The sequence below is a fragment of the Equus quagga genome, chromosome 4 (assembly GCF_021613505.1).
Source record: "Equus quagga isolate Etosha38 chromosome 4, UCLA_HA_Equagga_1.0, whole genome shotgun sequence".
Lineage (NCBI taxonomy): Eukaryota > Metazoa > Chordata > Mammalia > Perissodactyla > Equidae > Equus > Equus quagga.
In genome coordinates, this window is record NC_060270.1 from 136,578,552 (window position 1) to 136,604,703 (window position 26,152).

At 37.7% G+C, this 26,152-nt stretch overlaps 1 protein-coding gene across 4 annotated transcripts in view; it reads right to left on the reverse strand.

The window, feature by feature from the left end:
* ALS2 (alsin Rho guanine nucleotide exchange factor ALS2) overlaps positions 1–26,065 on the reverse strand; it is a 72,221-nt gene extending 46,156 nt beyond the window's left edge. For 3 of the 4 annotated variants that reach the window (XM_046658174.1, XM_046658173.1, XM_046658171.1), the window contains exons 1-7: positions 25,968–26,065; positions 13,785–13,864; positions 12,212–12,366; positions 8,239–9,176; positions 4,786–5,143; positions 2,793–2,961; positions 1,815–1,911 (exon numbers count right to left, since the gene is read on the reverse strand). In XM_046658174.1, coding sequence (XP_046514130.1) covers positions 1,815–1,911; positions 2,793–2,961; positions 4,786–5,143; positions 8,239–9,176; positions 12,212–12,366; positions 13,785–13,804 — 1,737 coding nt within the window. In that variant the 5' untranslated portion in view covers positions 13,805–13,864; positions 25,968–26,065. Of the gene's footprint in view, positions 1–1,814; positions 1,912–2,792; positions 2,962–4,785; positions 5,144–8,238; positions 9,177–12,211; positions 12,367–13,784; positions 13,865–15,428; positions 15,545–25,967 lie in introns of those variants that run through there. The other variant, XM_046658172.1, reaches the window with a different exon arrangement.
* Positions 26,066–26,152: the final 87 nt, after the last annotated feature.

A 26,152-nucleotide genomic window follows, 5' to 3' on the forward strand; every position in this document is an offset into this window, starting at 1 on the left:
TAACCAACATCCAGTATTAAATGCAGTCCTTGCTAATCTGATAGGTGAGAAAATATTTTACTGTTGTTTTAATTTAAATTTGTTTACTAAGTGGTTGACTATCTTTTCACTCATTTCAGGCCTTTTCTATTTCTTCTTTTATGAATGGAATATAAATATCCTTTGACAATAATTCTTCATGCATCAGGCAGGAATACTTTATTATATGTGTTACAAATTTTTTTTCCAGCTTATGTATCTTAATTTTGTTTGCGGTGTTTTTTGCTGTTTAAGACTGTTGAATTATTATGCAGACAGACATATCTCTACTTTATAATTTCTGGTTATTTGATGTGATGTCCTTTTCTACTCCTCAGGTTTCTACTCCTCAGGTTATTGAAAAAAATAACCTAAATTTGTTCTTACACATGTATGGTTTTATTTTTTAACATCTACATCTTCATTCCATCCAGAAGTAGAATATGTAAAGTTACCTTAATTTTCTTCTGCAAATAAAAAGCCAGTGGTTCCAACAGTATTTACTGACTACTCAGTCTTGTTTCTCCAACTGATAAGAAAAGCCCACCTTATCATACACTAAATTCTCATACATATTTGGGTCTGTTTTTAGTCTACAGGTATATTTCTGTTCCACTGATCTGTTTTTAGTTTCATTTTTTATAAGACCAATTCTTACCCTACCTTTCTGTTCTTTTTCAGAATTTATGTGACTCACCTCCTATATTTATTCTCCTGGAATATTTTGGGGATTATTTTATCAAGTTGTAAATGTTATATTGGAATATTTTGGGGACTGTACTGAATTTACACTGGTCTTATTTAAGGCTCTAGGAAGAAATGGCATTTCTGCAACGTTGACTCATCTAAAAATAAAATCTCTCTCCCTTTACTCCTATTTTATTTTATGATCTATGAGAAGAGTTTTCCAGGTTGTGTCATATGGGCGCTACAAGTTTTCTATTAAGAATATTCCTATTTCCTTAATACTTTTGCTGTAATTATGAACAGCTTCTTTTTCCTTAAGGACATTTTCGCTTTTCTCTTTTGTTTGTAAGAAAGCTAGCAATTTTTATACGTTTATTTTGTAACTGATCACCTGCCTAATCTCTTATTTTTAAGCCTTTTAGATTCATAATATTAATAACAATAAATTATCCTTTTCTTTCCTAATATTTACATTTATTTATATGGACTATGTTAGTTTTTCGGCTAGCCTAGTATGTGAAATTTAAAATAAACTAAAATATTTAAAGGGTTTAGAATCCTTTAAGGACTTTTCCTAAAAAGACAAAGGGAGTGATGAAAAATCACTGTATGAATATACTTAAGAATAACTCGAACAACTACTTTTCTTAAGAGGGTTATGAATATGGGCATGGTCTTAAGTGATTCTGGAGGCCACTTTCAGGTCCCATAATTTTAAAGAGAAATGCCTTTTTTTCTTTTCTTAGTGTCTTACTTGCAGATTTTCTTCATCAAAGAACTAATAAAAATTCACCAATACCCTGGAAAATTCTGAGTTCTACTTTTCAATGAGAGCATGTTATAGAAAGCTTCTTTGTCAGGGAGACCAGTGTTTAAGCCATACTCTACTACCACATGTGTGACTTGAGACAAAGTTACATAATTTCTTGAAACCTCCCTTTCCTCATCTGTAAAATGGAAATAACAATGCAATGTAAAACACTGGAAAGATCAAATGAGACACGGTATTGTTGCCTGACACGTAGCAGATACTCAGTAAACAATGGTGCAATCTTGTCTTGTTGGCCTTCCACGAAATTAAGATCAGCTTTTAATAGTCTGCCTCCTACCTGGGATTTCGCAGTAAGTGCAAGAGAATGGTAACCACCTGCCTCCAGATGGATTACTTCTTTGCCATCCAGACATTTCACACACAATGGCTGAAGCCTTAAAGAAAAACATGGACACACACACACAAACTCAAAGTAAGAAGTATTCTCAGCAAGGATTATAGCCTTTCTCAAATTATAGAGCAAGTGCTTTCAAGGAAAAATAAACATTTCAAAAGAAAACATTAAATAAAAATACTGGATGTATGTTCAATCTACTCCTAAGTATTATAAGTAATTGTGCATGGTTTTAATTTTATCTTTGTCTGTCAATCACTAATTAACCACCATAATTCAGAATCTGTTGTGAATCATAAAACTACTAAATTATTCATACAGCAGAGTACATAGCAGGGTATACTGAGGACACAATAACATATAACCATATTTGCCTTCACTCTGCTAAGAATAGAGACCTTCATATTAACTGGCTGTTTTAGATAATCATTCCATTTACAGACCTTCACCAATATCTATAATATCATAAGAGTTCCTCTTCACAGATGACAGTTTTCCTTGATTACATGGACAGAAATGGTTTAATACTGTGGTTAAAGTTATTTTGGCAGTAGCCGAGAGACATCTTTCAGGTTAAAAAAATTGTTGGCTCTTTTTTATAAGTTAAAAACTCGAACCATTCAAGTTTTTCAATGAAATACAATCTTATCCCAAACTCCTCTTTCTGTATTCCAAGATGAATATACATCAAAGAGGTGATGGAAAGGTACAGCATGGATACTTGAGTCCTTTGTTTTTAGGAACAAATTCAAGACTAAGATGACAGTTTTTGGGTTTTTTTCCTTTAATCAGAGTTAATGCTGTATAATAATCTGGAGCTAGAAGGGACCAGACTTCTATGAGGAAATGGAGATGAGAGACCTTCACAGGAGAGAGGGTTGTTTAAGCCCATTCCTAACAGCAAATCCTGGTGGCACTTACCTAGGCAGCACATCGCCATGGCCCAGCTGCCCTTCCTTCCCTTTGCCCCAGGTCCACACCTCTGTTCTCAGGGAAGGCAGGAGTGCATCTGCTTCTCCACTGTATGTAGGGGTCAAAACCACCGTCCGCGTTTTCACCCGTGCAGCTTTTCTTAAGAGCCTAGGGGAAACTGAAAACAAATCAGAGATGGGGTGAGGGAGTAGACAGGTCGGAAAAAAGATATCATTTTGATAAGCTGCTGACTTTCAAAGAGACACACTGACATGGTATTTATGAAGTACATTCTATAGGTTCTCCGCAAAAATGGAGCTTTAATAGTCAAATGAGTTTGGTAAATGCTGCCTACTACATCCTATCCTCCCACTACCTGCCCCATAGAAATTCACACATACATTAGCATGCTAAAGGCACTGACAAGTCCTACAATGAAAAGGCCCATTTCAATTTGTTTAACACAGCCCCACTCCCAAACATTTGGCCACAGAATCCTTTTTTGTATAACCTTTATGTTACACAGGATGTCGGTGTGACATCCTAAGGAACTTATATTCTAAAGAACATGCTTAACAAAATACTACACTAAAACCGATTAATACGTTTTCTATTTCAAAGCAGAGTTAACTTAGATCTTTCAAAGCCAAGATCTAAGTTCAAATATATTATAAATATTCTAGTAAAGTATTTATTTTTGATACAAAATTTAAAAGTTTCTATGGTGGTAAAAAGATAATAAATGGGAAGTACTAAAAAGTTGTTGTATTTTGCTTGCCTACATCAAATTATTTTATAGAGAAATTAACCTTTAAAAAAGAATGATAACATCTTTTATAGTGTTCAAAATTATAACAAAGGCATAAAACACCATGTAAATCTTGTATACCAATTTGGTGACAGGATGGATATGTCTTGAGGAAAATCATCAAATGTCACTAAATATAGACTTAGTCACTTTTTCATTAAATTGTGGGTCACAAAAAAGTGATCATCACCAGCTAAGATCAACACCTTTTCTGGCGAGTGTACCATTCATTTGTACATACAGAGACTAGCAAACAAAACCTACGTGAAGTTTCCTCAAAGATGTATTTCAGATAATTTTAAAAGACAGAGGTGAAAAAGAGTACGTGTAAGATTTTTCTAAAGATACTTTAGGTTACTAAGTAAAATTTAACCTAAGGAAATAAACCTGTTGGTGGGACTGCATATTCATATGATCTAATGACATGACAAAAATCAATATTCCACATGTATGGTTTAAGGAAATCTCAAATATGTTTACACTAAAAATGCTAAAGGACATTTCAGAAAAGAAAATTTTGACACAAGATTCTCTTTCAGACTTCATAGAATTCATGGGCTTTCTTTACACACACACACGAACACACCCAAATTGATCAGGACTAAGGGTTTTATTTGTGTAGATGAAAATCTAGTGGCAAGGAGAATAAGGAGGCAGGATAACAGAAGTGCTCAGTGGCACAACAGAGCAATAAGTAAACAGAACAAGTATAGGAAACAGGGGCAGAGCAGGAAAGGTAAGTTTTAGTACAGCCTAGGATTCCAAACTTTAGAGCTTTGCGCAAAATAGCGTAAAGCAGGGGTTGGTAAACTATAGCCCATGGGCCAAATACAGTACATTGCCTGTTTTCGCAAATAAAGTTTTACTGGAATACAGCCTTGCTCATTTAGTTACGTACTGTCTATGGCTGCTTTTAGGCAATAACAGCAAAGTTGAGTAGTTGTATGACAGAGACCGTATGGCCTGCAAATCATAAAATATTTCTCTTTACCTCTTTACATAACAAGTTTACCAGCTCCAGGTCTAATCCAATGCTTTTCACACTTTAAAGTGCACACTAATCACGCAGGGATCTTGTTATAATACATGTTCTGATTGAATACAAAAAGCTAGTTTATTATAATATAGCATGTGATGTCAGGAGCATCTTGGATTCACCAAAAGTCAATTCACAAAACCTGGTTATTTCCTTACCTTGTGACAACAATCCAGGGAGGGAAAGTCTTCGGCTGCCTCCCTCTGATTCTTCTTCTCTGATATCTACAAGACTTGAACTTTTCTTTCCTTGCATTGATTCCTGTTTCACCTGCTCTTCTCGGCTATCTTTCAGACCTTCCGGGCCTATGGAACTACTGCCTGCCTGAGCCCCAGGTTCACAAGGGGCTGTACTATAAAAGTTCATAACTTTCTTAAGAGACAAGGCCCCAGCTTCATATGTAGCAGCCACTCTCACACCAACAGCAGATGCGCAAGAGACCACTAGGCTGTTTAGGGCTGAGGTGCTTGTGGTCGGTGGACTGTGAAGATTAGGAATTGCTTCTTTTACAAGAGGCTAAAATATACACACATAAAAAAGTATATAAAAATATAATCCTGCATACAACAAGCAATCAATAACAAGAAAGTTTAATATCCATTACTCTCTGTAAATATAAGACTCTAAAACAAAGGCTTCTTCATCTCCAACTTAAAGGGATCCACTCTTGATCATAAATTTAACAAATTATATGGAAATGAGTACTCAAAATACAGTTTCTTATCAAAAATACTTCCTTTTTTTTCAGAAGGAGGAAGATTCACCCTGAGCTAATATCCATTGCCAATCCTCCTCCTTTTTTTGCTTGAGGAAGATTAGCCCTGAGCTAACATCTGCACCAATCCTCCTCTATTTTTTGTATGTGGGATGCCTCCAGAGCATGGCTGATAAGTGGAGTAGGTCTGTGCCCAAGATCCAAACCTGTGAACCCGGGCTGCTGAAGTGGAGCATGCAGAACTTCAACCACTATGCCACAGGGCCAGCCCCCAAACTATCTCCTTTTGAGTGCTGTTTTTCCATGGTATTTAAAAATAAGTCCCAGCTGCTTTTATAAAATTAAGCACAGTAAAAGGGGAGAGGAAATAAAGGTATGGAAAACACAGCCTTTAATATGAAGTACACTGTGACAGCCCTGGATAGAAAATTGCACAGATTCAAGTTTTACAATTGATCGCTTTTAGGAAAATTTACACAGATTGCTACTAAGAAATATCAGAAAAAACTATGGTTTTTTTTTTTTAAAAAAAAGGCTTTTCCTAAAATGTTTTATAAATGGAAATTCAGGTACAGCATACATAGGCAGAAAAATAAGTTACACCTCTGACCTATCAGTCCCCAAATTATGTTCTTAAATTCAAGTCCTTCTACATCCCATCAATGAGTTATTTTCCATGACCAGGGGCTGCATCAGCTGAAGAGTTACCTTTGCTCTTGCTACCACAGAGAGTAGATGGGGTAGGTTAATAATTAAACATTCAGAACCAATATTCTTAGTGTTATTCATAGCTGTATTAGAAAGTCAAACTGAAGTTTTCTAATACCTTAGTGAAAAATCAGTTGAAACTTACTCTGAGCTGTCAAACACCACTGTCTACTAAAAAGGAAGTCATTAAATGTACTTGCTAAACACACAAAAAAGTTTCTGGCTTATCAGCATAGGTCACATGAAAAATTTGCTTCCTATGCTATCCAAAGCATATATATACATTCCTTAATTCGTCCTGAATTGAAAACCAATCCAAAAAAATTTTTTTTAACACTGGCTTTTGATTTTCTTAAAGGAAGTAATTCCTGTGGCCTAACACGCATAGAGCCTGAATTAAAGTAGGTACTCAATACACTTTGTTGAATTAAATACTAAATTCATAAGAGTTATTTCTGTGCAACTGAGTCTTTAATTAAATATACGACAAAATAAACAAATATACTATATAAAACAAAAGATAAATACAAAGCCTATTACTTCCTTGGTGATACAGTTCCCATGATAACTTGTTCAGAAGAACCAACAGGTCTATTTTCACCCTTTGTTTACAGAAGCTCATAATAAAAGCAGCCATGGTATTTAGGGGTGACTAGTTTAAGGGGTTCTTATATAAACTTCAAACTATTTTTTAACTGGCTCCTCTACTTAATTATATTTAACAATACATAAAATAAACAAAACAAAAACACCTAACCAGCAATTTTGATGAAAGACATAATTTTAGGAGTCCCAGTCAACTAATAATAAAATTCAGTAGTGAGATATAGTTAGTCTTCACTGCCAAATATTATGATTTATTTCACAAAAGTAAGATAGTCTTTCAATTATATTTGGCCAGAAGATAAAAAACTTGTCTTAAACTACATAAATTCCTCGTAAGTACGACTGAGGCACTATTCACAAAAACAGAATTAAATTTAGTATAAACACACACTGCCAACTTTTGTTAAACACACATGCTTTAGCATGGGTAACAAAAAATTTACGCGTTTACAAAATAAGTCCAAAGGAAAATGCAATTTCAATGACGATACTCAAATAAACTGTATACAATAAACTGTTAACTTCAAATTTAATAAATTAGAGAAATGATTTTTAACAAGTCAAACTTTTTCACAAGCATTTTCAAGTCTAAGAATTTTCTACATGCATTCCTGTTAAATTATTTCTTTTGTTTTGTTTAGATTTTTATAATACCTTTCTCCAAACAGCTTATTCTTAAAGAGAAATAAAATATCCACAAGCTTCAGTAAGTAAACTGCAAAATAAAAACTGTTTCTTAAAACACCTTAAGCCACGTTCTCACTCTGACAAAGTGAACAACAGGAATAAAGAATCAAGAGGCTACGTGGTTTCAAAACCTGAAAACACACCACAGGACAGTTCTTTTTGTTTTATTTTCTTATACAGGTAAAAGCAAAATTAAAAGGCTTACACTACAAGTAAAGAACAGATTATCCTTTTAAAACAATTTGTTTTAAGCAGGGAGACTCAAGCTTTACTGTATGCTACTGGTAAATAGCTTTTCTCCATTTACAAGTTTTCAAAATGAGAGTAGTTTAAATAACATGAAGAAAATATTAACCCCCTCCCCCACAATAAAGCCCAGTAATGACCACAGGTATAGCTGAAAAATATTTAAACAATATGTGATGCCAGTAAGTTTTCTTTCTAAGTCTGCCTACAATTGAGGGATCCACCACATAACAACCTTCCCTGATAAAGAAGGCAAAGACTTTTCTCTGCCTAATCTGGAGAGTAGCACAAACACAGGTGAGAAGAATCTTGTAAATATAAGCTATAGTAGATTAAACTATTTAAGGGCTCACCAAAATTCAGCACCTTAGCCATGGGGGAAAAGTACTAGGAAAAAAAATAGGATTTTGTTACTTACAAAACAAGCCTAGCATGACATTTTTCAACATCATAAAGGGCCAGAATTTGAACATAAAGAATAATTTTTAATTAACCCAAGTTTTTCCTTATCTATGCTAACATGATAAGACATACTTATAGTCAAATTCAAAAAATAAAAAATGCTACCATGCATTAGGCATTTTAAAGCTTCTAAAGAAAAACTCACATGGTTCAACTCCAAAAATACTTTATAAAATTTAGCAGGTACCTGAGATGCCATTGGCTTTTCACTGTTCTCTGAGTTCTCCCTTATTGAACGATCTGACACCTTCTGCACGTATTCATCCACTGCCTGAGTGTCAGGGTACGATGGTATATTTCTGGCAGAAGAAATTTCAGATGTTCCCATGACGTCTTGTTGGGAGGAAATGGCATCACCACTCGTGGTCTGAACATTTCCAACATTCAGTTCAGTAGCAATGGGCAGATCATTTTCTACAAGAGTGTTCTCAAATACGTCTCCCCGGCTGTCAACGGTTTCAGTGGAGGGGCTGATGGCAGTGTTGGCCTGGTTTTCTGCCTGGGATTCTGACAGTGTCACACCTAATGGGCAACAATGACTGTCTGATATAATTACATGGTCTTCTTTATCAGTCATAGTAATTAAGAGCTGGCTGCACTGGTTGCATCTTTCTGGGACTGGCTTCAGATCCTGGGAAGGGAGGCATTGGACGAGTGCTAAGCTGTGGAACGCACCACAGGCAACTTGTAGCACCACTCGCCCAGCAAGATGTTCCACCTTTTGTGGCTTTGTAACTGGGAAGGTAGTGGTAATGAGACCCAACTGACAACCAGTACCCCATGCCCAAATCTCTCTGCTTATTGATAATGCCAGAGTGTGCTCCTCACCACATGCCAACTGCAAAATCCTGACTGCTAACAAAGGACTGGTCTCAGAATCAGAAATGCTGACAGGATTCGGTTCTGGAACATACTGCTGGTTAGCTATCGCACACTGGCCAGCAGAGTTCTCCCCCCACATGTACACTACACCACTTTCTGTCACTGCTCCATTGTGGAAACTCCCTGTTGCCACAGTAACAACAAATTGCCCAACCAGGGCATTTTCTAGAATGGGGCTACTCGGACAAACTTCTGCTGGTTCACTTCTCCAGGGAAGAGTCCCAAAGCTGTAGACTTCACCATCTGAAAGTTGGAAAAAAAAAGAGGGAGTCAGTGAATTAACTAGAAATTTATCAGTAAAGTTTTAGTTCCCTCTAAGTTTAACAAAATAGGAGTCTTTTTTTAAAATTTTCAAAAGCACAATTGTAGAGATTTGGTTCAAGCATACAATATTTCACATTTATTCATCTTTTAACAAATAACATCTTTTACCATGCTGAAATATAGTGAGAATTTCTACAAACTGCAAGAGACTACTTTCAAATGAAGGGTATTAATTCCTTTCCTTCAGCCTCATCCTTCAAACTCCTAGCATCAATCCACCACAATCGGCTATCATCATAGGCTATTACAGAAGCAGATCCCAAGCACTCAAAGACAAAATGATGATCACATTAAGATAAAATAAGCAGAAGATACAAAAGGCACATTTGCTAACATCTACAACATTCACTACTACTGAACAAGTCAGAGCCACAGAAAATTATGCAATGGCATAAAAATAGTAGAGACCCATTCTGGCCAAAACTAAGAACATTAGCTTTATGTCTGCATGTTGCACAGAAAGCACCAGAGTTAACAAGACATGACCATCTTCATGTTCTGTACCATATTATGTATAATTTGTAAATGTTACATATAATATATATTGTATACTAGATATTTGATAGCCTTTGTAGGGTGACTGGCTGGCTGTAGGATGAAAACAAAAAGCACCAGGGAGTTGGGTACACAAATGATGATAACCTGCTTGTGTCCAGGTGCACTGCCAAGTCATGTTACTGTAGCACCAGAGAAGTCGGCGGCATGTATATGTGATCTATGCTGGCTAAAAAACTTAAATGGGGGACCGGCCCCATGGCCGAGTGGTTAAGTTCACACGCTCCACTTCGGCGGCTCAGCGTTTTGCCAGTTCAGATCCTGGGCATGGACCTAGCACTGCTCGTCAGGCCACGCTGAGACAGCATCCCACACAGCACAACCAGAAGGACCTACAACTAGAATATACAACTATATACTGGGGGACTTTGGGGGAGAAAGAAAATAAATAAATAAAAAGAAGACTGGCAACAGATATTAGCTAAGGTGCCAATCTTCAAAAAAAAAACAACAAAAAACTCAAATGGAACAAAGACTTGGCCATGAGTTTTGAAAAATATTATACCAAGCTCACTATCCTTTCTTTTCCATATGACCAGAGACTTACTCATTTTTCAAAATTAATGAAGAAATAAGTACTATTTTTTTCCCACAGGCAGCAATTGAGTTGATGATGAAAAAACTGTAGGTTTTATCTTTGGATTATACATGGCACACATTTATATACTCAAATTAACTCACCACAATGTCTACATAAGGAATAAGAACAGAATAGTGACCAGAGGGAAGATACGAGCTTTCATTAGGGAACTTCCAGTCTGGAAAACGAGTGCTGGGAAAGTAAGCTCACTGGTTACTATCTTTTAAACTTTTCTTCCCAAGTGATGTAACAGTACACTTAAAACAGCTCACCAACTCTTTCCATTGATATTATTCCACCAGAGAAAGCAATACTGCAAAGAAACGAATATTTAAAGACCCTTCCTTTTTTTAACCTGGAGTACCCCAAAAATAGTGAATCAGTGAAGTGTCCTCGTTGAATCATCAGCTAATAGTCAAAATGACTAGACACAAAGCAGTTTGAAAATCTCCAGCATTCAATCAGTAGTACCATGCTCTCACCTGGAAAGGGAGCACAGATCTTTCTGCCATTTCAAACTACACACTTGGGTGAGATGAGATTTTTTTGTAACTTTGACACTTAAAACCGGGACACTGCTTAAATATGAACAATGATAAGCTATTTATATATTTCTTAAAAGTTTTCCCTCAGTTGTTCCAACTTTGTAAGTATGATTCTAGATTTTAACGATATCATATTCATGAAGGGTTCCTAAATATCTTATTGAAGGGCTAACAAAACATAGTAACAGAATTCCACTGATATATGCTTGAGAATGATACATTTTAAAGCCCAGAGGGTAGGTACTGAATATAGTCATATTCTTAAAGACACTTTCCAAATTCTGGCCTAATGTTCTTACATGTTATTGTAACAAAAGTGACATAATAATAAAAGGGTTAGAAACAAACCCATGTTTACCCCATAAAACCACTAAGGTCAGTTTTTAGCTTCGTTTCCTAGAATCTGTCTTATCTTAGTTTCTACAAGGAAAATACCAAACCATTATTTAATACTAAATAAATGTTTACAGAGCAGAAATCTATAAATTAGTGAAGTCAATGGCAGTCCTGGCCCAAATCAAATTTGCTATGATTGAGTTGTAAACTGCCATCAAATTAAAGGCAACTCTCTCTATAAATTACAGCCTATGTTTCTATCTGTCACAGATTTATAGATTTTATTATATGCTCTTATAAGTATTATTTATACCTGAAAAAAACTGTACTGAGACAGTAGAGCCAAGTGGCTTAAAAAGCAGGCTTTGAAATCAGACTCTCTGGGTTCAGTCCTGACTCGGACACTCCAATAGTTGTGTGTGCTTGGGAAAATTATTGATACACACACACACACCCCACCTCCAACCTTCAGCTTTCTCATCTGTGAAGTGGGGATAACACCAGTAGCTACCTAATAAGGTGGCTGTGAAGACTCCATGAGATAACACAAAGTACTTAGTACAGTGACTGGCACATGTAACTGTTTAATAAACATTAGCTATTATTAGCATTATTCTTCTAATTCATTTAATGAACAAAAGCTATGCAAGAGTTTCTAAAGAGGTAACCTTCCAAAAGTTACTTTTTCATGTACTTATTACTATATAATTTAAGAACTATAATTCTCTTTTATTCTAATTATGGTATATCTTAAATTTAGCAACTAATTTGATTTCTGATAAAGGGAGTAAGAACATATTTTGAAAAACAAAGGAACATACGGTCCAGCGAAGTGCATCAGGAACCAGTGGTATCCAGTAACTCTCTGACTTGCTCTTACCCACCCAGGCAGTTGTGAGCGTTTCAGTCAGTATTTGCTAAGCCATTCTTTTCAATACCTTCAGTCAGAAGAACTCCATGTTTCACTCCAAGGGCTGCTTGAAGAACAGTCTTTCCTCCCCAGCCTGGCAATCTCTCTGGTGTTACAGAACAGGATCCTGCCTGCCAGACATGGACCAGGCCTCTTTCTTTGGATCCTTCCGCCTCTATAGAGCTACAAACATCAAGAAAAACAGCCTAATTGTTCCAGCAATTCTGAACTGCATCGTTTGTTCTTTTTTTTTTTTTTTGGTGAGGAATAATGGCCCTGAGCTAACATCTGTGCCAACCTTCTGCCATTTTGCACATGGGATGCCACCACAGCATGGCTTGATGAGCAATGCATAGGTCTGCGCCTGGGATCTGAACCCATGAACCCTGGGCCACTGAAGCAGAGCACGCAAACTTAACCAACTATGCCACCAGGCCCGTCCCTATCTTTTGTTCTTAATACTTTCATGAGATTTGTATCTTTTACCAGCTCATGGGTGACTAGGTCAGACAGTCTAAATAGCACCTATTTTATCCTTTGGTTATGACACAGAAGCAAAGATAAAACCACTATATAAAAGGCTTGAGAATAATCTAAACCCATAGATACTCATCTCTAAGAAGCAAACAAAGCCTGGCCTACTTTTTTAAGTTTTATGATTTAGTAGCATAAAATTTCAAGATTCTAAGAATATTCCTTGTTTAGATAGTAAAGTTACATGTCCCAAGTTGGAGTCTTATTTTAAATTTTTAGTTTTTAATTTGGTAAAAAAGTATTTGATGAGAAAGATAGAAGGAATAGGTGTCCATGTTTCACTTTACACTAAGTTTAAGCTCTATAATTGCTATTTACATTTTTAAGAATCAAATTTATAACAGGCACCAGTAAAATCCTTCATGCTTTACTCATGTTCTAGCCAAAGAATTCTTTCCATCTGATGACTCTGGTTCGAAGAACACAAAACACACAGCTGCATAATAATGACCACATCTTAAGTGCCTCGCCTTCTAAGACAGGGCATATTAAGATACCTGGGTTTCCGTTATACAAAGTTTTCCTATGTGTTGCCACTGATAGTACATTTTTTTCATATTCTTTTCTTCTAAAACACTGATGCCAATATTTTAATGAGGCACAGAAACTTTTCTGGTTTTCTTTATTTTGTGATACCTAGGAATTTCTATTTTTGCTAAACAATATTCTTCTAAATTGTAATTAGGTATAACCACAGTTTCTGGAAGAAAATCCACAAACATAACCCTCTTTTTAAAATATCATCCATGACTAGTTTTCTACAATTAATAAGGCTACTTCTGAAAACCTGAAATTATTTATGAGAAAAAAAGGCTTCAAAAGCCTTAAACAGATGAAATGAAGAGATTTTGTTGTCTTTTATAAGCATAAGAAAAGAACCAGCAAGAAAGCTTACCACTAATCAGCTTTATTTTAATATCTTTCTCTCTTTACCAATCAACACAAATGTCACTATTCCTACTTAATAAACATCAACAAGAAAATTAAACTGAAGAGAAGCTAGACATACGTGAAATGTTTGTTGTGTTTTCCTAGAAGGATAGGGGAAAAGGAAGAAATGGTGTTACCTTCTCTTCTTTGCGTCCATCGGTCAGTGGGAGCACTCCATCACTAAATCATTTCCTCTTTGCAAAAGGTATATAAAGACCTACATGGCAAAACACAGGTAACCACAAAGAGCAGTGAAAAAATACTTTGCTATTTTATGCCTCAGATTAAAAAAAAAAGGCAGCCCTCTAACAAGTGTACATTCACTGGGCAATAAATACGCAGTGAAACTATTTAAACTATTTCATATCCCGCCTGCCAAAGTCAAATATCTAGACTGAGCCTGCCCACTGAGCTTATAAAAATGCCTGTTGAAGTTAAACATAACGTCAAAGGAAGAAAACACTACCTGCAATTAAGCTGTACTTCGTCAGGCAACAGATTTTGGTTATTATAAAGAAGGAAGCTCAATCTGAAAACTCGGTGTGTTAAGTATTCATTACATACACAGTAAGGTTAATTTTTAAATGTTCTGGAACACAAACACTTAAATACCAAATAAGAAAGAACTTCTAAAATCTCTTCAGTAACGCATCAGATTCAAGTAGTTTTAAATTTACATTTTTCAGTAACGCACACAAAAAAAATCACACCATTAAAATACAAAGTTTTCCATTTATGGGAACTAGCAGTATTTTCCCCAATCAACTTCAATTCAAAACCATAATCCAAAAGGCTAGAAGAAAGAAGTTTGAATTTTAAAGTATCTATTTTAAAATCCACCATTTAATAGAAAAGAGCTATATGAAAATTACAGTACAAATAGCATGACTCATCAGTTCAGAAACTCAATGTTTAATAAAGAGATAGAAATATAAACAGGCATACAGAAATGCTCAATGCATTTCAACTAAGAAATTCACATTTTAAGGGCACTTTATGAGAATAAAGGCAGTGAGATTTTATTTGTGTGAACTATAAAAATACTGGGGCCAAATGTCTGATTCTTCTGCAGCAGGATATGGCAGGGTCGCTGTGCTCTGACGCTGGCAGGGGTGATGTAAGATCCATCTGTTTACACCAGGTTGTCTGTGAATTCTTACTGTTTCCCATCTGTATATCTGGAGGAAATTACTCTCTACCGAATGCTAATTTTAGAGAGATTTTGCATCATTCAAAGTTGGAAGGGTACTATGTAAACAAAAGATTTATCTAAATAGATTTAATAAATGTTAATAATTTAATAAATATGATTAAGTAATACTATGCTTTGTGTGTGACAGTAATTAACTTTCAGTAAAATGTACTGCTCATGGTGTACAAAGAAATTCTGAAGCCAGACCCAATTTGCACTTATCTCTCAGAGATTAAGGAGTAAGTGTTCTCTTGATTCAAGTTAAACAATACCCAGCGGAAACCAGAGAACTCCACTGGGAGGGTACGGAAGTGTACAAGCACACTTTGCTTTGCACAAGATTCACAGTATGTAAACTGAATGTTGTCCCACTGCCTGACAATCAAAAACGTTGAGAATCTTTTGGTAAAGCGAATAGTCAAAGTTTCTTCTCTTTAAATGTGGGTATTTTTGAATACACAGTTTTCTTAAAGTGGATTTCACCTTATGCCATATGATTTCTCACCACCACTCATTTTTTCAAATCCAAATGGAATTAAACTGTTTTACAGGTCTATGAACTGTTTTGCAACTTTCTTTTGTTACTTACTATATATGGTAGGCAGAATAATGGTCCCCGAGGATATCCACATCCTAATATCCATTCCCTGCGAATATGTTAGATTAAGTGGCAAAGGGGAATTAAGATTGCTGATCAACTTGACCTTAAGATAGGGAGATTACACTTGTTACCCAGGTAGATTCAACATGATCACAAGAGTCCTTAAAAGTGGAAGGAGGCAGAAGAAGAGAGTCAGAGAAAGAGATGTGAAGTAGGGTCACAGATGCTCCACTGCTGCTCTGAAGATCACGGGGCCGGGCGGGGGTGGGGAATTGGGAGGCATAAGCCAAAGAATGTAGGTGGCCTTTAGAAGCTGGAAAAGGCAAGCAAAGGGATTCCCTCCTAGAGCCTCCAGACAAGAACTCAGCCTTGCTGATACCCTTGATTTTAGCCCAGCAAGACTGTGTCAGACTTCCAACTAAAGAACTATATGATAACAAATGTGTTATTTTAAATAGCCACTAAGTTTGTAGCAATTTGCTTCATTAGCAACAGAAAGCTAGCTAATATAGTATTTCATAGGCATCTTTCTATATCAGTATTTATACCTATCTCATTTTGTTTTAATGGTGTTTAATATGTTTGACTTCTTCCAAGAAGACCTATCTGCCTGAAACTCAAATAGGGCAATGAGAAAAAGAGAAATGACTGCTAAGGAAACATAACTGAAAAGGACTATTGCAGCTTAACCTGGGAAGTTTATGTTATAGTTTTACCTCACATACTTTAAGTGGCATTTACCAACTCCATTTAATCTAACATTCTTTCTCAATTATGAATCCATGCAAAAAGTAAACCAAAAATTTTTGTATTTCTCATACTTTTATGATCCCCTCTCCAGGAAATCTGTAAGACTTACCTCAACCATTCAAATAGCACTTAAACTTCCTTCTGTTCTTTGATTGCTTTACATTTTTAACTGTTACAAAATCACCTAATCATGGGGCTTCCTCTGGGGATAGTTCTCTCCAGGCGAGCTTTAAGGTCCTTACTCTACATTCCTTTGGAGCACAGGATCCCTGTACTCTGCTTCTTTTCTTCTATTATAATAACGTTTCTTAGTAGGCCTTTAGTATATTAACTAGCTGTGAAAAAGCAGCTGTGTGATTCTGTATAGAGTCAGAAAACGTGGGGTCCTCCTTTGCCTTGCATGGCCTTTCCAGAAATCAACATCTGTAAAATGAGCAAAACATACTCAAGCATCCTCTCCAGCTATTAAATTCTATGAGCCACAGAACCTAGGTTCATTTTAAAGTATACCACTTTATCTTCCAAGTTATTATCTCCTTTACATTAAAACGTAAAGTAAGTAAACTCTCAGATGGCCCTTTAAAACAAAAGGCAAACCTTGCTTCTTAATGAATTGACTCCACTTTTAGATCCCATTGGATAAACACCTTCCTGCTACATTTAACAGAGAAATAAGCTATCCTGGGGGCCAGCCTGGTGGCACAGCAAAGTGTGCACATTCCGCTTCGCCAGCCCGGGGTTCACCAGTTCGGATCCCGGGTGCAGACATGGCACCGCTTGGCAAAGCCATGCTGTGGTAGGCGTTCCACATATAAGGTAGAGGAAGATGGGCACAGATGTTAGCTCAGGGCCAAGTCTTCCTCAGCAAAAAGAGAAGGATTGGCAGCAGTTAGCTCAGAGCTAATCTTCCTCAAAAAAAAAAAAAAAAGGAAAAAGAAGAAAAAGAATGACGCTGTCTTGTACAGGCAGGAGATACGGTTTTAACACCAAGACCCGGGCATAGCCTAACAAAATCTGGTCTAGACGTCCTAATTATTACTAGAAAGAAAAGCTATGAACCAGAGACAGGTCCACAATACCTTAACCAGAAATCCAATGTCCAAAAAACTCTGAAACTAAAAGTTTTTTCATAACTCTTTTGGTGGCAAAATCTAATTTGACCTGAACTCATCTGACAGCAAAACCTGACATGAACTAGTGTGAGGTTATTTAGTTTTTACCCCTTTCGTGTGAATATTTATATATTTTGCTTCAGAAATAGTAATATGATTATGAGGCGGTACCAAAGGTTGCAAGAGAAGTGTTACACAATATACGGTTTATGCACCTTCTTCTAAAGATCAAAAAATTCTGAATTCCAGGGGTCAGCCTGGTGGTGCAGCGGTTAAGTGCGCACGTTCCGCTTCGGAAGCCCGGAGTTCGCCAGTTCGGATCCCGGGTGCGGACATGGCATCGCTTGGCAAGCCATGCTGTGGTAGGTATCCCACATATAAAGTGGAGGAAGATGGGCATGGATGTTAGCTCAGGGCCAGTCTTCCTCAGCAAAAAGAGGAGGATTGGCAGCCGATGTTAACTCAGGGATAATCTTCCTCAAAAAAAAAAAAACAAAGTGAATTCCAAGACATATCTTGCCTCAAGGGTTTCAAGGGACTAGGAACCTATATTCTAAAACAACAACTACCATTTTTGGTAGGCGTCCCCAACTTCTAACTATTTTCTTTCTTTCCTTTTTATTTCTTTCAGCTTCTTTATGTACTTTTAACATGGACTTTGGGAGAGTAGTCTAGGAAGTTACATTGCTTACAAGACAGTCTACAGGTGCCTTAATAATTTCTTTAAATGGTGATGATTTACATTTGCTTCAAAAGCTTTAAGTCGGTTTTTTGGTAAACATACTCATATTGTACCCAAAGTAATTCCTCAAGGAATATCTTGCCTGCAATACTCACCTGGCTCATCTTCTCAGTAGAGGAAGCAGGCCTGGGCTCTTTTAACTTCATACAAAGCCGCCAATTTAGTGCAGGGGAAAGTAGGTAAATGCATAAGAGGTGCTTTGTCCCAGAACAACTAGGACTTGGTGATATATTAGACACAGGTGGGGTATAAAGGAGAAGAAGATATCAAAAATGGCCTCCACATCTGCCTTGAACAATTGTGTCCTAGTGGTACCATTTACTGAAACGGGGAAGAGTGAAGGAGAGATAATTCTGAAGTGGAAGATATGATTCTGGTAAGATAAGACTTTTTTATGGTAAGTTCAAGATGCCTGTGAGAAATCCAAGAGTACATATCAAGTGAGTAGCCGAATATATGAGTATGGAGTTCAGAAGAAAGGTCTCAGCTATTGATATAAACTTGGGAAGGCATATGCATAATATCCAAAATCAAAGCAATAGAAAACATCATTGGAATGTGTATTAAGAGAAAGGAAAGGGCCAGGATCAAGCTGTGAGGAGCTCCTGCATCTAGAGATTGGACAGGCTGAGGAACAAGTAAAGACAAGTGCGGTGAGAGGGAGGAGAAACACATGTCTAGTGTGGGCACAGAAAAGCAAAGCAGAAAGTGTTTCAGGAAGAGGGACTGGCCAATTAGGTCAGTGCAGCTGGGCTCTCACAGGATGAGAACTAGAAAGTGCCCACTGGCTATGCCAACACAGATGTCACTGCTGTGCATGTCACTGCTGTGCATGGCCGCAGTTTCAGTGGTGTGGTAGAGGACTGAAAACCAGACTGGAGTGGGCTGACTATGAATGGGAGATGAGGACATGAAAATAAAGTTCGTGTCAATGATTCTTTTGAAAAATGTTGTTGAAATGACAAACAGAGAAATGGTGCAGTAGCTGGAGAGGAATGTGAATACCAAGGGTGTGTTTTGGGAGGGGCGGGGGGGATCAGGGAGACGAGTCACAGTTGAACATATTTGTATGACAACAGCTCTGATCCCAGATGCAAGGGGTATAAAGATAGAGGGCAGAAACCAAAGTCCTGGACAAAGTGAGAGGATGGCATCCAGAACATGTGTGGTGAGACTGATCTTCCACTAACAGAAAGGGTCTATATTTTTTTAAAAAAGGAAACAACAGGTACAGATATAGGCAGGATTACAGACTCTGTGGTGGGAGGATAAGAATACCATGTGATGGCACATGTAAGTGGCTAGGACTTCACGGTGGTATGCGTGCTATGTATTCTAATCTCAGTCCTAGCTCCATTCATTCTGTTTCTTTATCTTGACACATTCATACATTTTTGTAAACTGCCTTAAGTCCTTTTAGGAACAAGGCAGAATATAAATAAAAATTTTTAAATGTGGAATAGAAATGTGTTAGTGGACTATTATCCCAAATGCAAAGAGAAAATTAAACCATGTAAGATTCTATATATTCACCTCTAGTAAACTGTATTCTCTGGATAAAGTTCTTTTGCCTTAATAATTTACTGAAAGGTAAATTTGCAAGTCATAAGTATACTAACTCAAAAGCTCAAAAGTCAACAACTAAAACAAACGTATGTTTTTCATCTACCATGTTCTAGGTATGCTAATCTAAAACTTCCATGAAAGCCCAAAATATCTTATTCTCTATTATATCTCAACTGCTTAACATAGTCCTGACATATAACAGGTACTCGATAAATATCTGTAGACAGACTAGGCCTACATAAATAAATGACTTCCTGTCCTGAAGGAGTTTACATACCCGCATGCTATCTTTCTGACTAGAATGATGTCTCTCTGTAAAGTAGACAGTACCCTCAAGGCATCAAAAAGTTAACTTACACCAGCAAGGCTGGGGCCTTCTAGTCTCATTCTGCTGTCTGACTTACTGGCTTAAAATAGGTGTAGATTAAAATAACAGCAATAATTGTAGTTACAAGGGTAATGATAATTAGTGATTAGAATGAAAAGACATTAAAATGGGGAGACAATAAAAAAAAAAGGAGTAAACCTGTACCATAGTGCCCTGAAATGATTTAGACATAGAGTGAATCCAATATAAAATTACTACAGATTTTGTGCGTTCATACTTTCTTTTCAAAGTTTGAGTTGGCTGCATTTTATTACAATGTAGTAAACCAGAGTTTACACTGTGAATGCAGTAAACAATAATTTAAGACACTATGGTATTTTACACATGGTAAATGTTTAATAAATATTTGCTTTTTAGAGGCTCAGGCAACATGTTTACAAACGGATTTAAGGCAACTTTCGACTCAAACACCTGACTTATAAGTAATTTATACACCAACATCTGCTACTTCCTGGATATCCTGCCACCAAAGCCTTTAGCAACCACTGACAAAGGCGAAGGGACACTCACCTTGCATGAAGCCTTGACAAACCAGCCACCATCAAAGGTTGAGGCCACTTCAAATCCCAACCCTCTCAGCCTTAATTGTGGCACCAGGGGCAATGGCTGACAGCACTATGGGAGCTGACTAACCCCTTAAATACTGACCCAGAGTTCAGGAATTCAGTAAATTAATGCACCGAATAAAATCAGTAGGCTAGCCTAGAAAGTACGTATTATTTACAACGTTGTTACTAATGGGATAATGCACTCATTAAGTCATTGATTCAAAATATATTATAAACTCCTGGAGGTCAGACACCATGACATCTTGTACCCATAGTAAGCAGAGGTACAAGCTGGCTACATTTAAGCGAATACTCAGCGGAAGACAGCCTTTGGTCTTAAGTTCCAATCCGTGGACTTCCAAATGATGTAGAAGATTCCTAAGGCTTATAATAAAAGTCAGTATCAGACACAAAAGGAAAATGTCTTCTTATAACAGAAACTCTCATACATAATTTGCTAATGGTATTTCCTAACAATGAAGATGCTTTTACTTCATGTCACTTCATAAATGTTAGACGACCCAGGAAAGAACAGTCCCTTTCCCTTAGTACATGGAGACAGTTTTTGGTGCAATCAGGGACGCTAAGGCTTCATAGTCTGTTTTTTATGGCCTGCTAATTTAACCCTGAAAAGTATGAAAACTGCACTCTTCTGATTCTGAGAATCCTCTACAATGAATAGTACCCATGGTGGGGGTTAAACATGGTAAAATAAATGCCCAGCAATGCCCATTGAGCTCCTTTCTGTATCCAGTGCATATTTTAAAAATGTATTTTTCTGGATTACTAAAATTCTCATGAAACATTTTGATGGATATTATAATACTAGCAATTAAATTTCAAATTCCCAGGTACTGCAACAATTTGTGCCTGTTATTACATGACAGCGTACAGTTTCTGATGCAAAATTCCTTTAATATTTTGCTACTATTCTTTTACTAAAATGGCCACTACTTTTTTGCAAAAAGGCAATATTACAGAAATATAGTTCAAAATATGTTGGTTTATTTTATCAATCGATAACATCTAGTGCTTAAGGTCATCAAGGGGCCACATAACTGAACAGGGAGCATACATGCCAAAAAATACGGCTCTGGAGATATAAGTTTTACTTATTTTGAAAGCACTAATAACAGGTATTCTTGATTAGGAATGAAAATATTGTTTAACTCAAGTTTAAATACTGAGGTTATATTAAGGATCATCTATTAAATTTGCTATTCACTACTCAACCATTGAACACATTGTCATCATGTTTACTTCTTAATACCTGTAAAGAGAGAATTATTTTCTTTGAGCAATAACCAGGACACCTGCATTCACAGTATAAACTCAGGTTTACCATATAGTAATAAAATGTAACCAACTCAAACTTTAAAAAGTAAGTGTTAATGACCACACAATATCTGTAGTAATTTTGTATCTGAGTCCCTCCATCCAAATTCCTTTTAGGGCTTTATATTATCTGCTCCCCTATACTTCGAGAATTCATGATCAGTATATGCCTGCATTTCCCAAAATTCTCTAGAATTTAAATTCCCCTTAAGCTTTTTAAGAAAGACCATTCTCCATATCCTAAGAAAAGCATTTCCCCAGGAGCACAAGTCAAAAAGCAAAGTAAAATTAACTAAATAACTGGTCTGTCTCCTCTCCTTAGAAAAGTTTTACATAGTCGAGCTGCACTGGTACATTGTTTTACTATTGCAGTGAGGAAAGAATTATTTTTCCAGAGTGGACTACTTTGAGACTAGAAAGTAAAATAAATAACACATATTGGGAGAGAGCCCTGATTATTAAAATATATATATATTTATTTTTTCTAGGTAATAAATTAAAGAAAAATTTTAAAGTGCTAGTTTCACAAATGATCTTAATCATACATAAATCTGTAAGAAAGAAAGAATAAACCCATGTACCCATCACTCAGTTTTAGCAGATATTAACATATTTCTACATTTGCTTCAGCTTTCTTTAAAATAAAAGGAAACGTTATACATAGTTCTGAAGGAGCTCCACTCAAACCTTTCTTCTCCAGTTAACCAATATTCCTAAATTTAATGTGTCTCATTTCCAAGTATGTTCTTATACTTTTACATATTCACTAGATACATATGTATCAATAAACAATGCATGCTATATTGTTTTAAAACTCTACATAAATGCATCATACTGTATATATACTTTGGCAACTTGGTTTTCTCACTCAATATCATGTACTTGAGATGCATCCATGTTGATAAGCACAGATCTAGTTCATTCATTTTAACTACAGAATAGTATTCCATTGAATGAATAAACCATAGTTTATCCATTTCCCTACTAAAGTACAGCTGGACTGTTCTACTTTATTGCTATTTTAAGAGATGCTATAATCATTTTTGCTACATGTTTGGTTGGGTAATTGCCCCAAGTTTAGTTAAGAATTCGGCTCGACAAAAATTTAGCTTGTGAAAGAAAACCCTGGAATGATGGTTAACCACTCAGATGCCATTGTTGGGTCCAACCACCACCTTCCTAATAGGGAGGTCACGTGAACTGAAGAACTGTATGACAACTCAGAAAAAAACAATATTTAAATAATATGTGCTAATTAAGGGGAACATGAGTTGATCAATTTGTGGAATTAATGAGACTAAAGCTGATCTTCTCTCTGAGCATAACTCACGAGCAGCCAAGTGAAACTCTACCAAATGGTCCCACTCTTTATCTCACAGGAATTGAGAGAACTGTACATTTTCTTCAAAAAAGAACTCTACAATAAAAGAGTAACTCTATAGAGAGCCCAATAAACTACTCATTACCTTGCTGACTTAAATATTTTTGCTCTACCCATATGCATCAATTACTTCAGCTCCTTTACCAACTGTCCAGCTATTCTACCAATTATGTGATGCAGGAAAACATGAAGACATTATGTAAGGATGCACTGCTACATTTATAGAGGAACAGGAGATGGGGACAGGGAAATAAATGCAATACTAAAAACAACCACGTCACAGGTTGTTGCTATTTTATTTGTGGTTACCATGAATTTCTTAAAGACTGATATCCTGCAAAATCTACTACTTTCTTATTACTGATGACTGAAGTATTTGGTAACCAATGGAGAAGAGTTAAAGAAAAAAAATTTGTTAAAAAAAACTCTACTAGAAAAATCTGTATACAGTTGGAATATGTGGTAGGTTTAACTCCACAAAGTTATAAAAAGAGCTAAATGATTTCACAGTCTTTAGAATTCTCACAGCAGTTCTCCGAGTGTGGGAGAGGGGTTCAAGCTCACTCTACAGAAAAGCGGGCCTTCTCCTACACCAGATCAAAAATCACCAGGCTTTATCTTCCTTCCTGGTTTTTCAATTCATACCTTAACAAGTTTCATATTCATACAGAATTATAGAAGATTTCTACAAGTAGTCATATTCTTCAGAAGCACCTTTAGAATAGACCCAGCAATACTGCATTAAATTTCATGTTTTTCATGAAAAGGTAGAAAATTAATTGTACTCTTCCCACCTAATCACACAAAAACTAAAATCAGGTCTCAGGGAAGTTCTCAACATTCCCTTTGTTTCTTTAACAGTCAAAATGCCCAAAGTAAGTGTTTCAAATGACAACCTAAATCCTGAAAGGTTGAAATTTGGAGACGGGATTCCAGTTCACATTGCTTAAATTTATTTTAAAAAATAAGAGATTTACATAATGCCACTCAGATTTCCCCCCAAAATGAGCTGTTTGGTACTTTACTTTCTGCATCATTATCTTTTCAAATGTGAACACTGTGAAACAGCTTTGGACTTTTCTTGCTATAACTATGCACCTTGAATCTGCCAATACTAGTCACAGTTTGCCGACTAAGTAATAAATTTAAACTAGGAATAGATTCCATCAGCATCTTTTCCACATTAAAATGCCCTTATTGAATATCAAAGATACTACAGACCAACCTGAAATCATCTTTTCTTTAACTATAAGTCAATGTATCATAAAATTACCTGCAAACTATTGCTTGATTTTAAAGTGAACTATAGTTCTTTTCTAAATATTCAGTTCTTTCCCATCATTCAGAAAACAAAGAGTCAGTCTGGGTCATGACATAGTTAAAGAAGAAATTACTAACAATAAAAATAGCCAACACGTTTTGAATATTTACCATGTGTCAGGAACACGACATATGAACATGATTATAATATATGAACCATTAACTGTAAATGCACGACTATGAGGAAGGTACTTTTACTCCCAAAGAGGCAGAGAAGTTAAGCAACTTTCCCAAAGTCAAAGACTTAAGAGGCTGTGACCCCAGGTATGTCCAGATGCAAAGCCTAGGATCTTAACCACTGTGCTTATATTATTAAGATTGAGATACTGCAATTTACTGCAAAAGCTAATATTTCACTGCTTTAAACTCTTTAAGTATTCATTAACTCAAAAGTCAAGTGGTCACTCCAAACCATTCACGTTCAAGATAAACTGGGAAAACAATGGGCCAATAGATTCGCTAAATTTTTGTACCTGTTCAGAATAAAAACACCTTACACGATTTTATTCTTAAAGCCTTTTAGAGAACATTTACAGCCAAGACATCAAAAAGGCAACAGACTAAGGATCTGCGTTTGTGCTCAAGAGTTATTTCCTTTTCCATCCTACACCAGAAAGAGAATACCGCGCTTGGATACGCCACTGGAGCCAGGGCGGTGCTCCTCTTCCCTCCCCATCACAGCCCTAAGCAGCAGCACAGCATTTACGCCAACCTGCAGCTGCTCGTCCCCGAAGCATCCCCGCACCCGGGGCGCCGACGTCAGCATCAGGACCATCTCCTCACCCGAGCCCCTGTCCTTTTCCTGTCCTCGCTTCTCAGAGCACTGACCACCCTCGGAGAGACCCCTGACAGCCAAAGGACTCGGCTAAACTACTAATTCCTCCCAGCAAAGTCATCCTCTTTTTCCGCAACCGCCTTTCAAGGCACCGAGTCCCGCGGTCCCCGCCCGCCGCGATCCGCATCCCGGGGCAACCCGCCCGGGACCTCCCACGGCCGGCGGCCAGGGCCCCCGCTTCACCTGCCGGCGCCGCGAGCGGGAGGCCAGCAAACCCTAGCGAACGAGGGGGCGGAGGGCAGCGCGCGGGCAGGCGGGAGGGCTCGGGAAGGGGTCTCACGCGGCGGCGCCGTCCGGGAGGGCGAACCGGGGCGAGCGGGGCAGTCGGGGCCGGGACGGAGGGCCGCGCCGGGTGCCCTCGACAGGCGGGCGCCGTGGGTCGGACGCCGGCTTCGGAAGGCGCGGAGGCGCCTCCGTGGGTCCCCGCAGCGCGCTCGCGGCCCGCGCCTCCGCCTGTCTCCCCGACCCGGCCTCCCGCACACAGGAGGCCCCGGCCGACCGGCCCTCCGAAGCCACAGGCCGGCCCGAGCCCGCGCCCGCGCCCGCTCACCTCACGCTTCACCGGCGGCACCGCGGTCTCCATCCGGCGCGAGCGCGGCAGCCCGGCGGGCCCGCGAGATCAGCTGATTCACGGGGGGCGGGGCCTCCGGGCGGGGGCGGGGCTGCGGGCGGCCGGCGGGTGCGACGGCGGGAGGGGACGGCTCCCGAAGGGGGGGGGGGGGGGATGTCGACGGC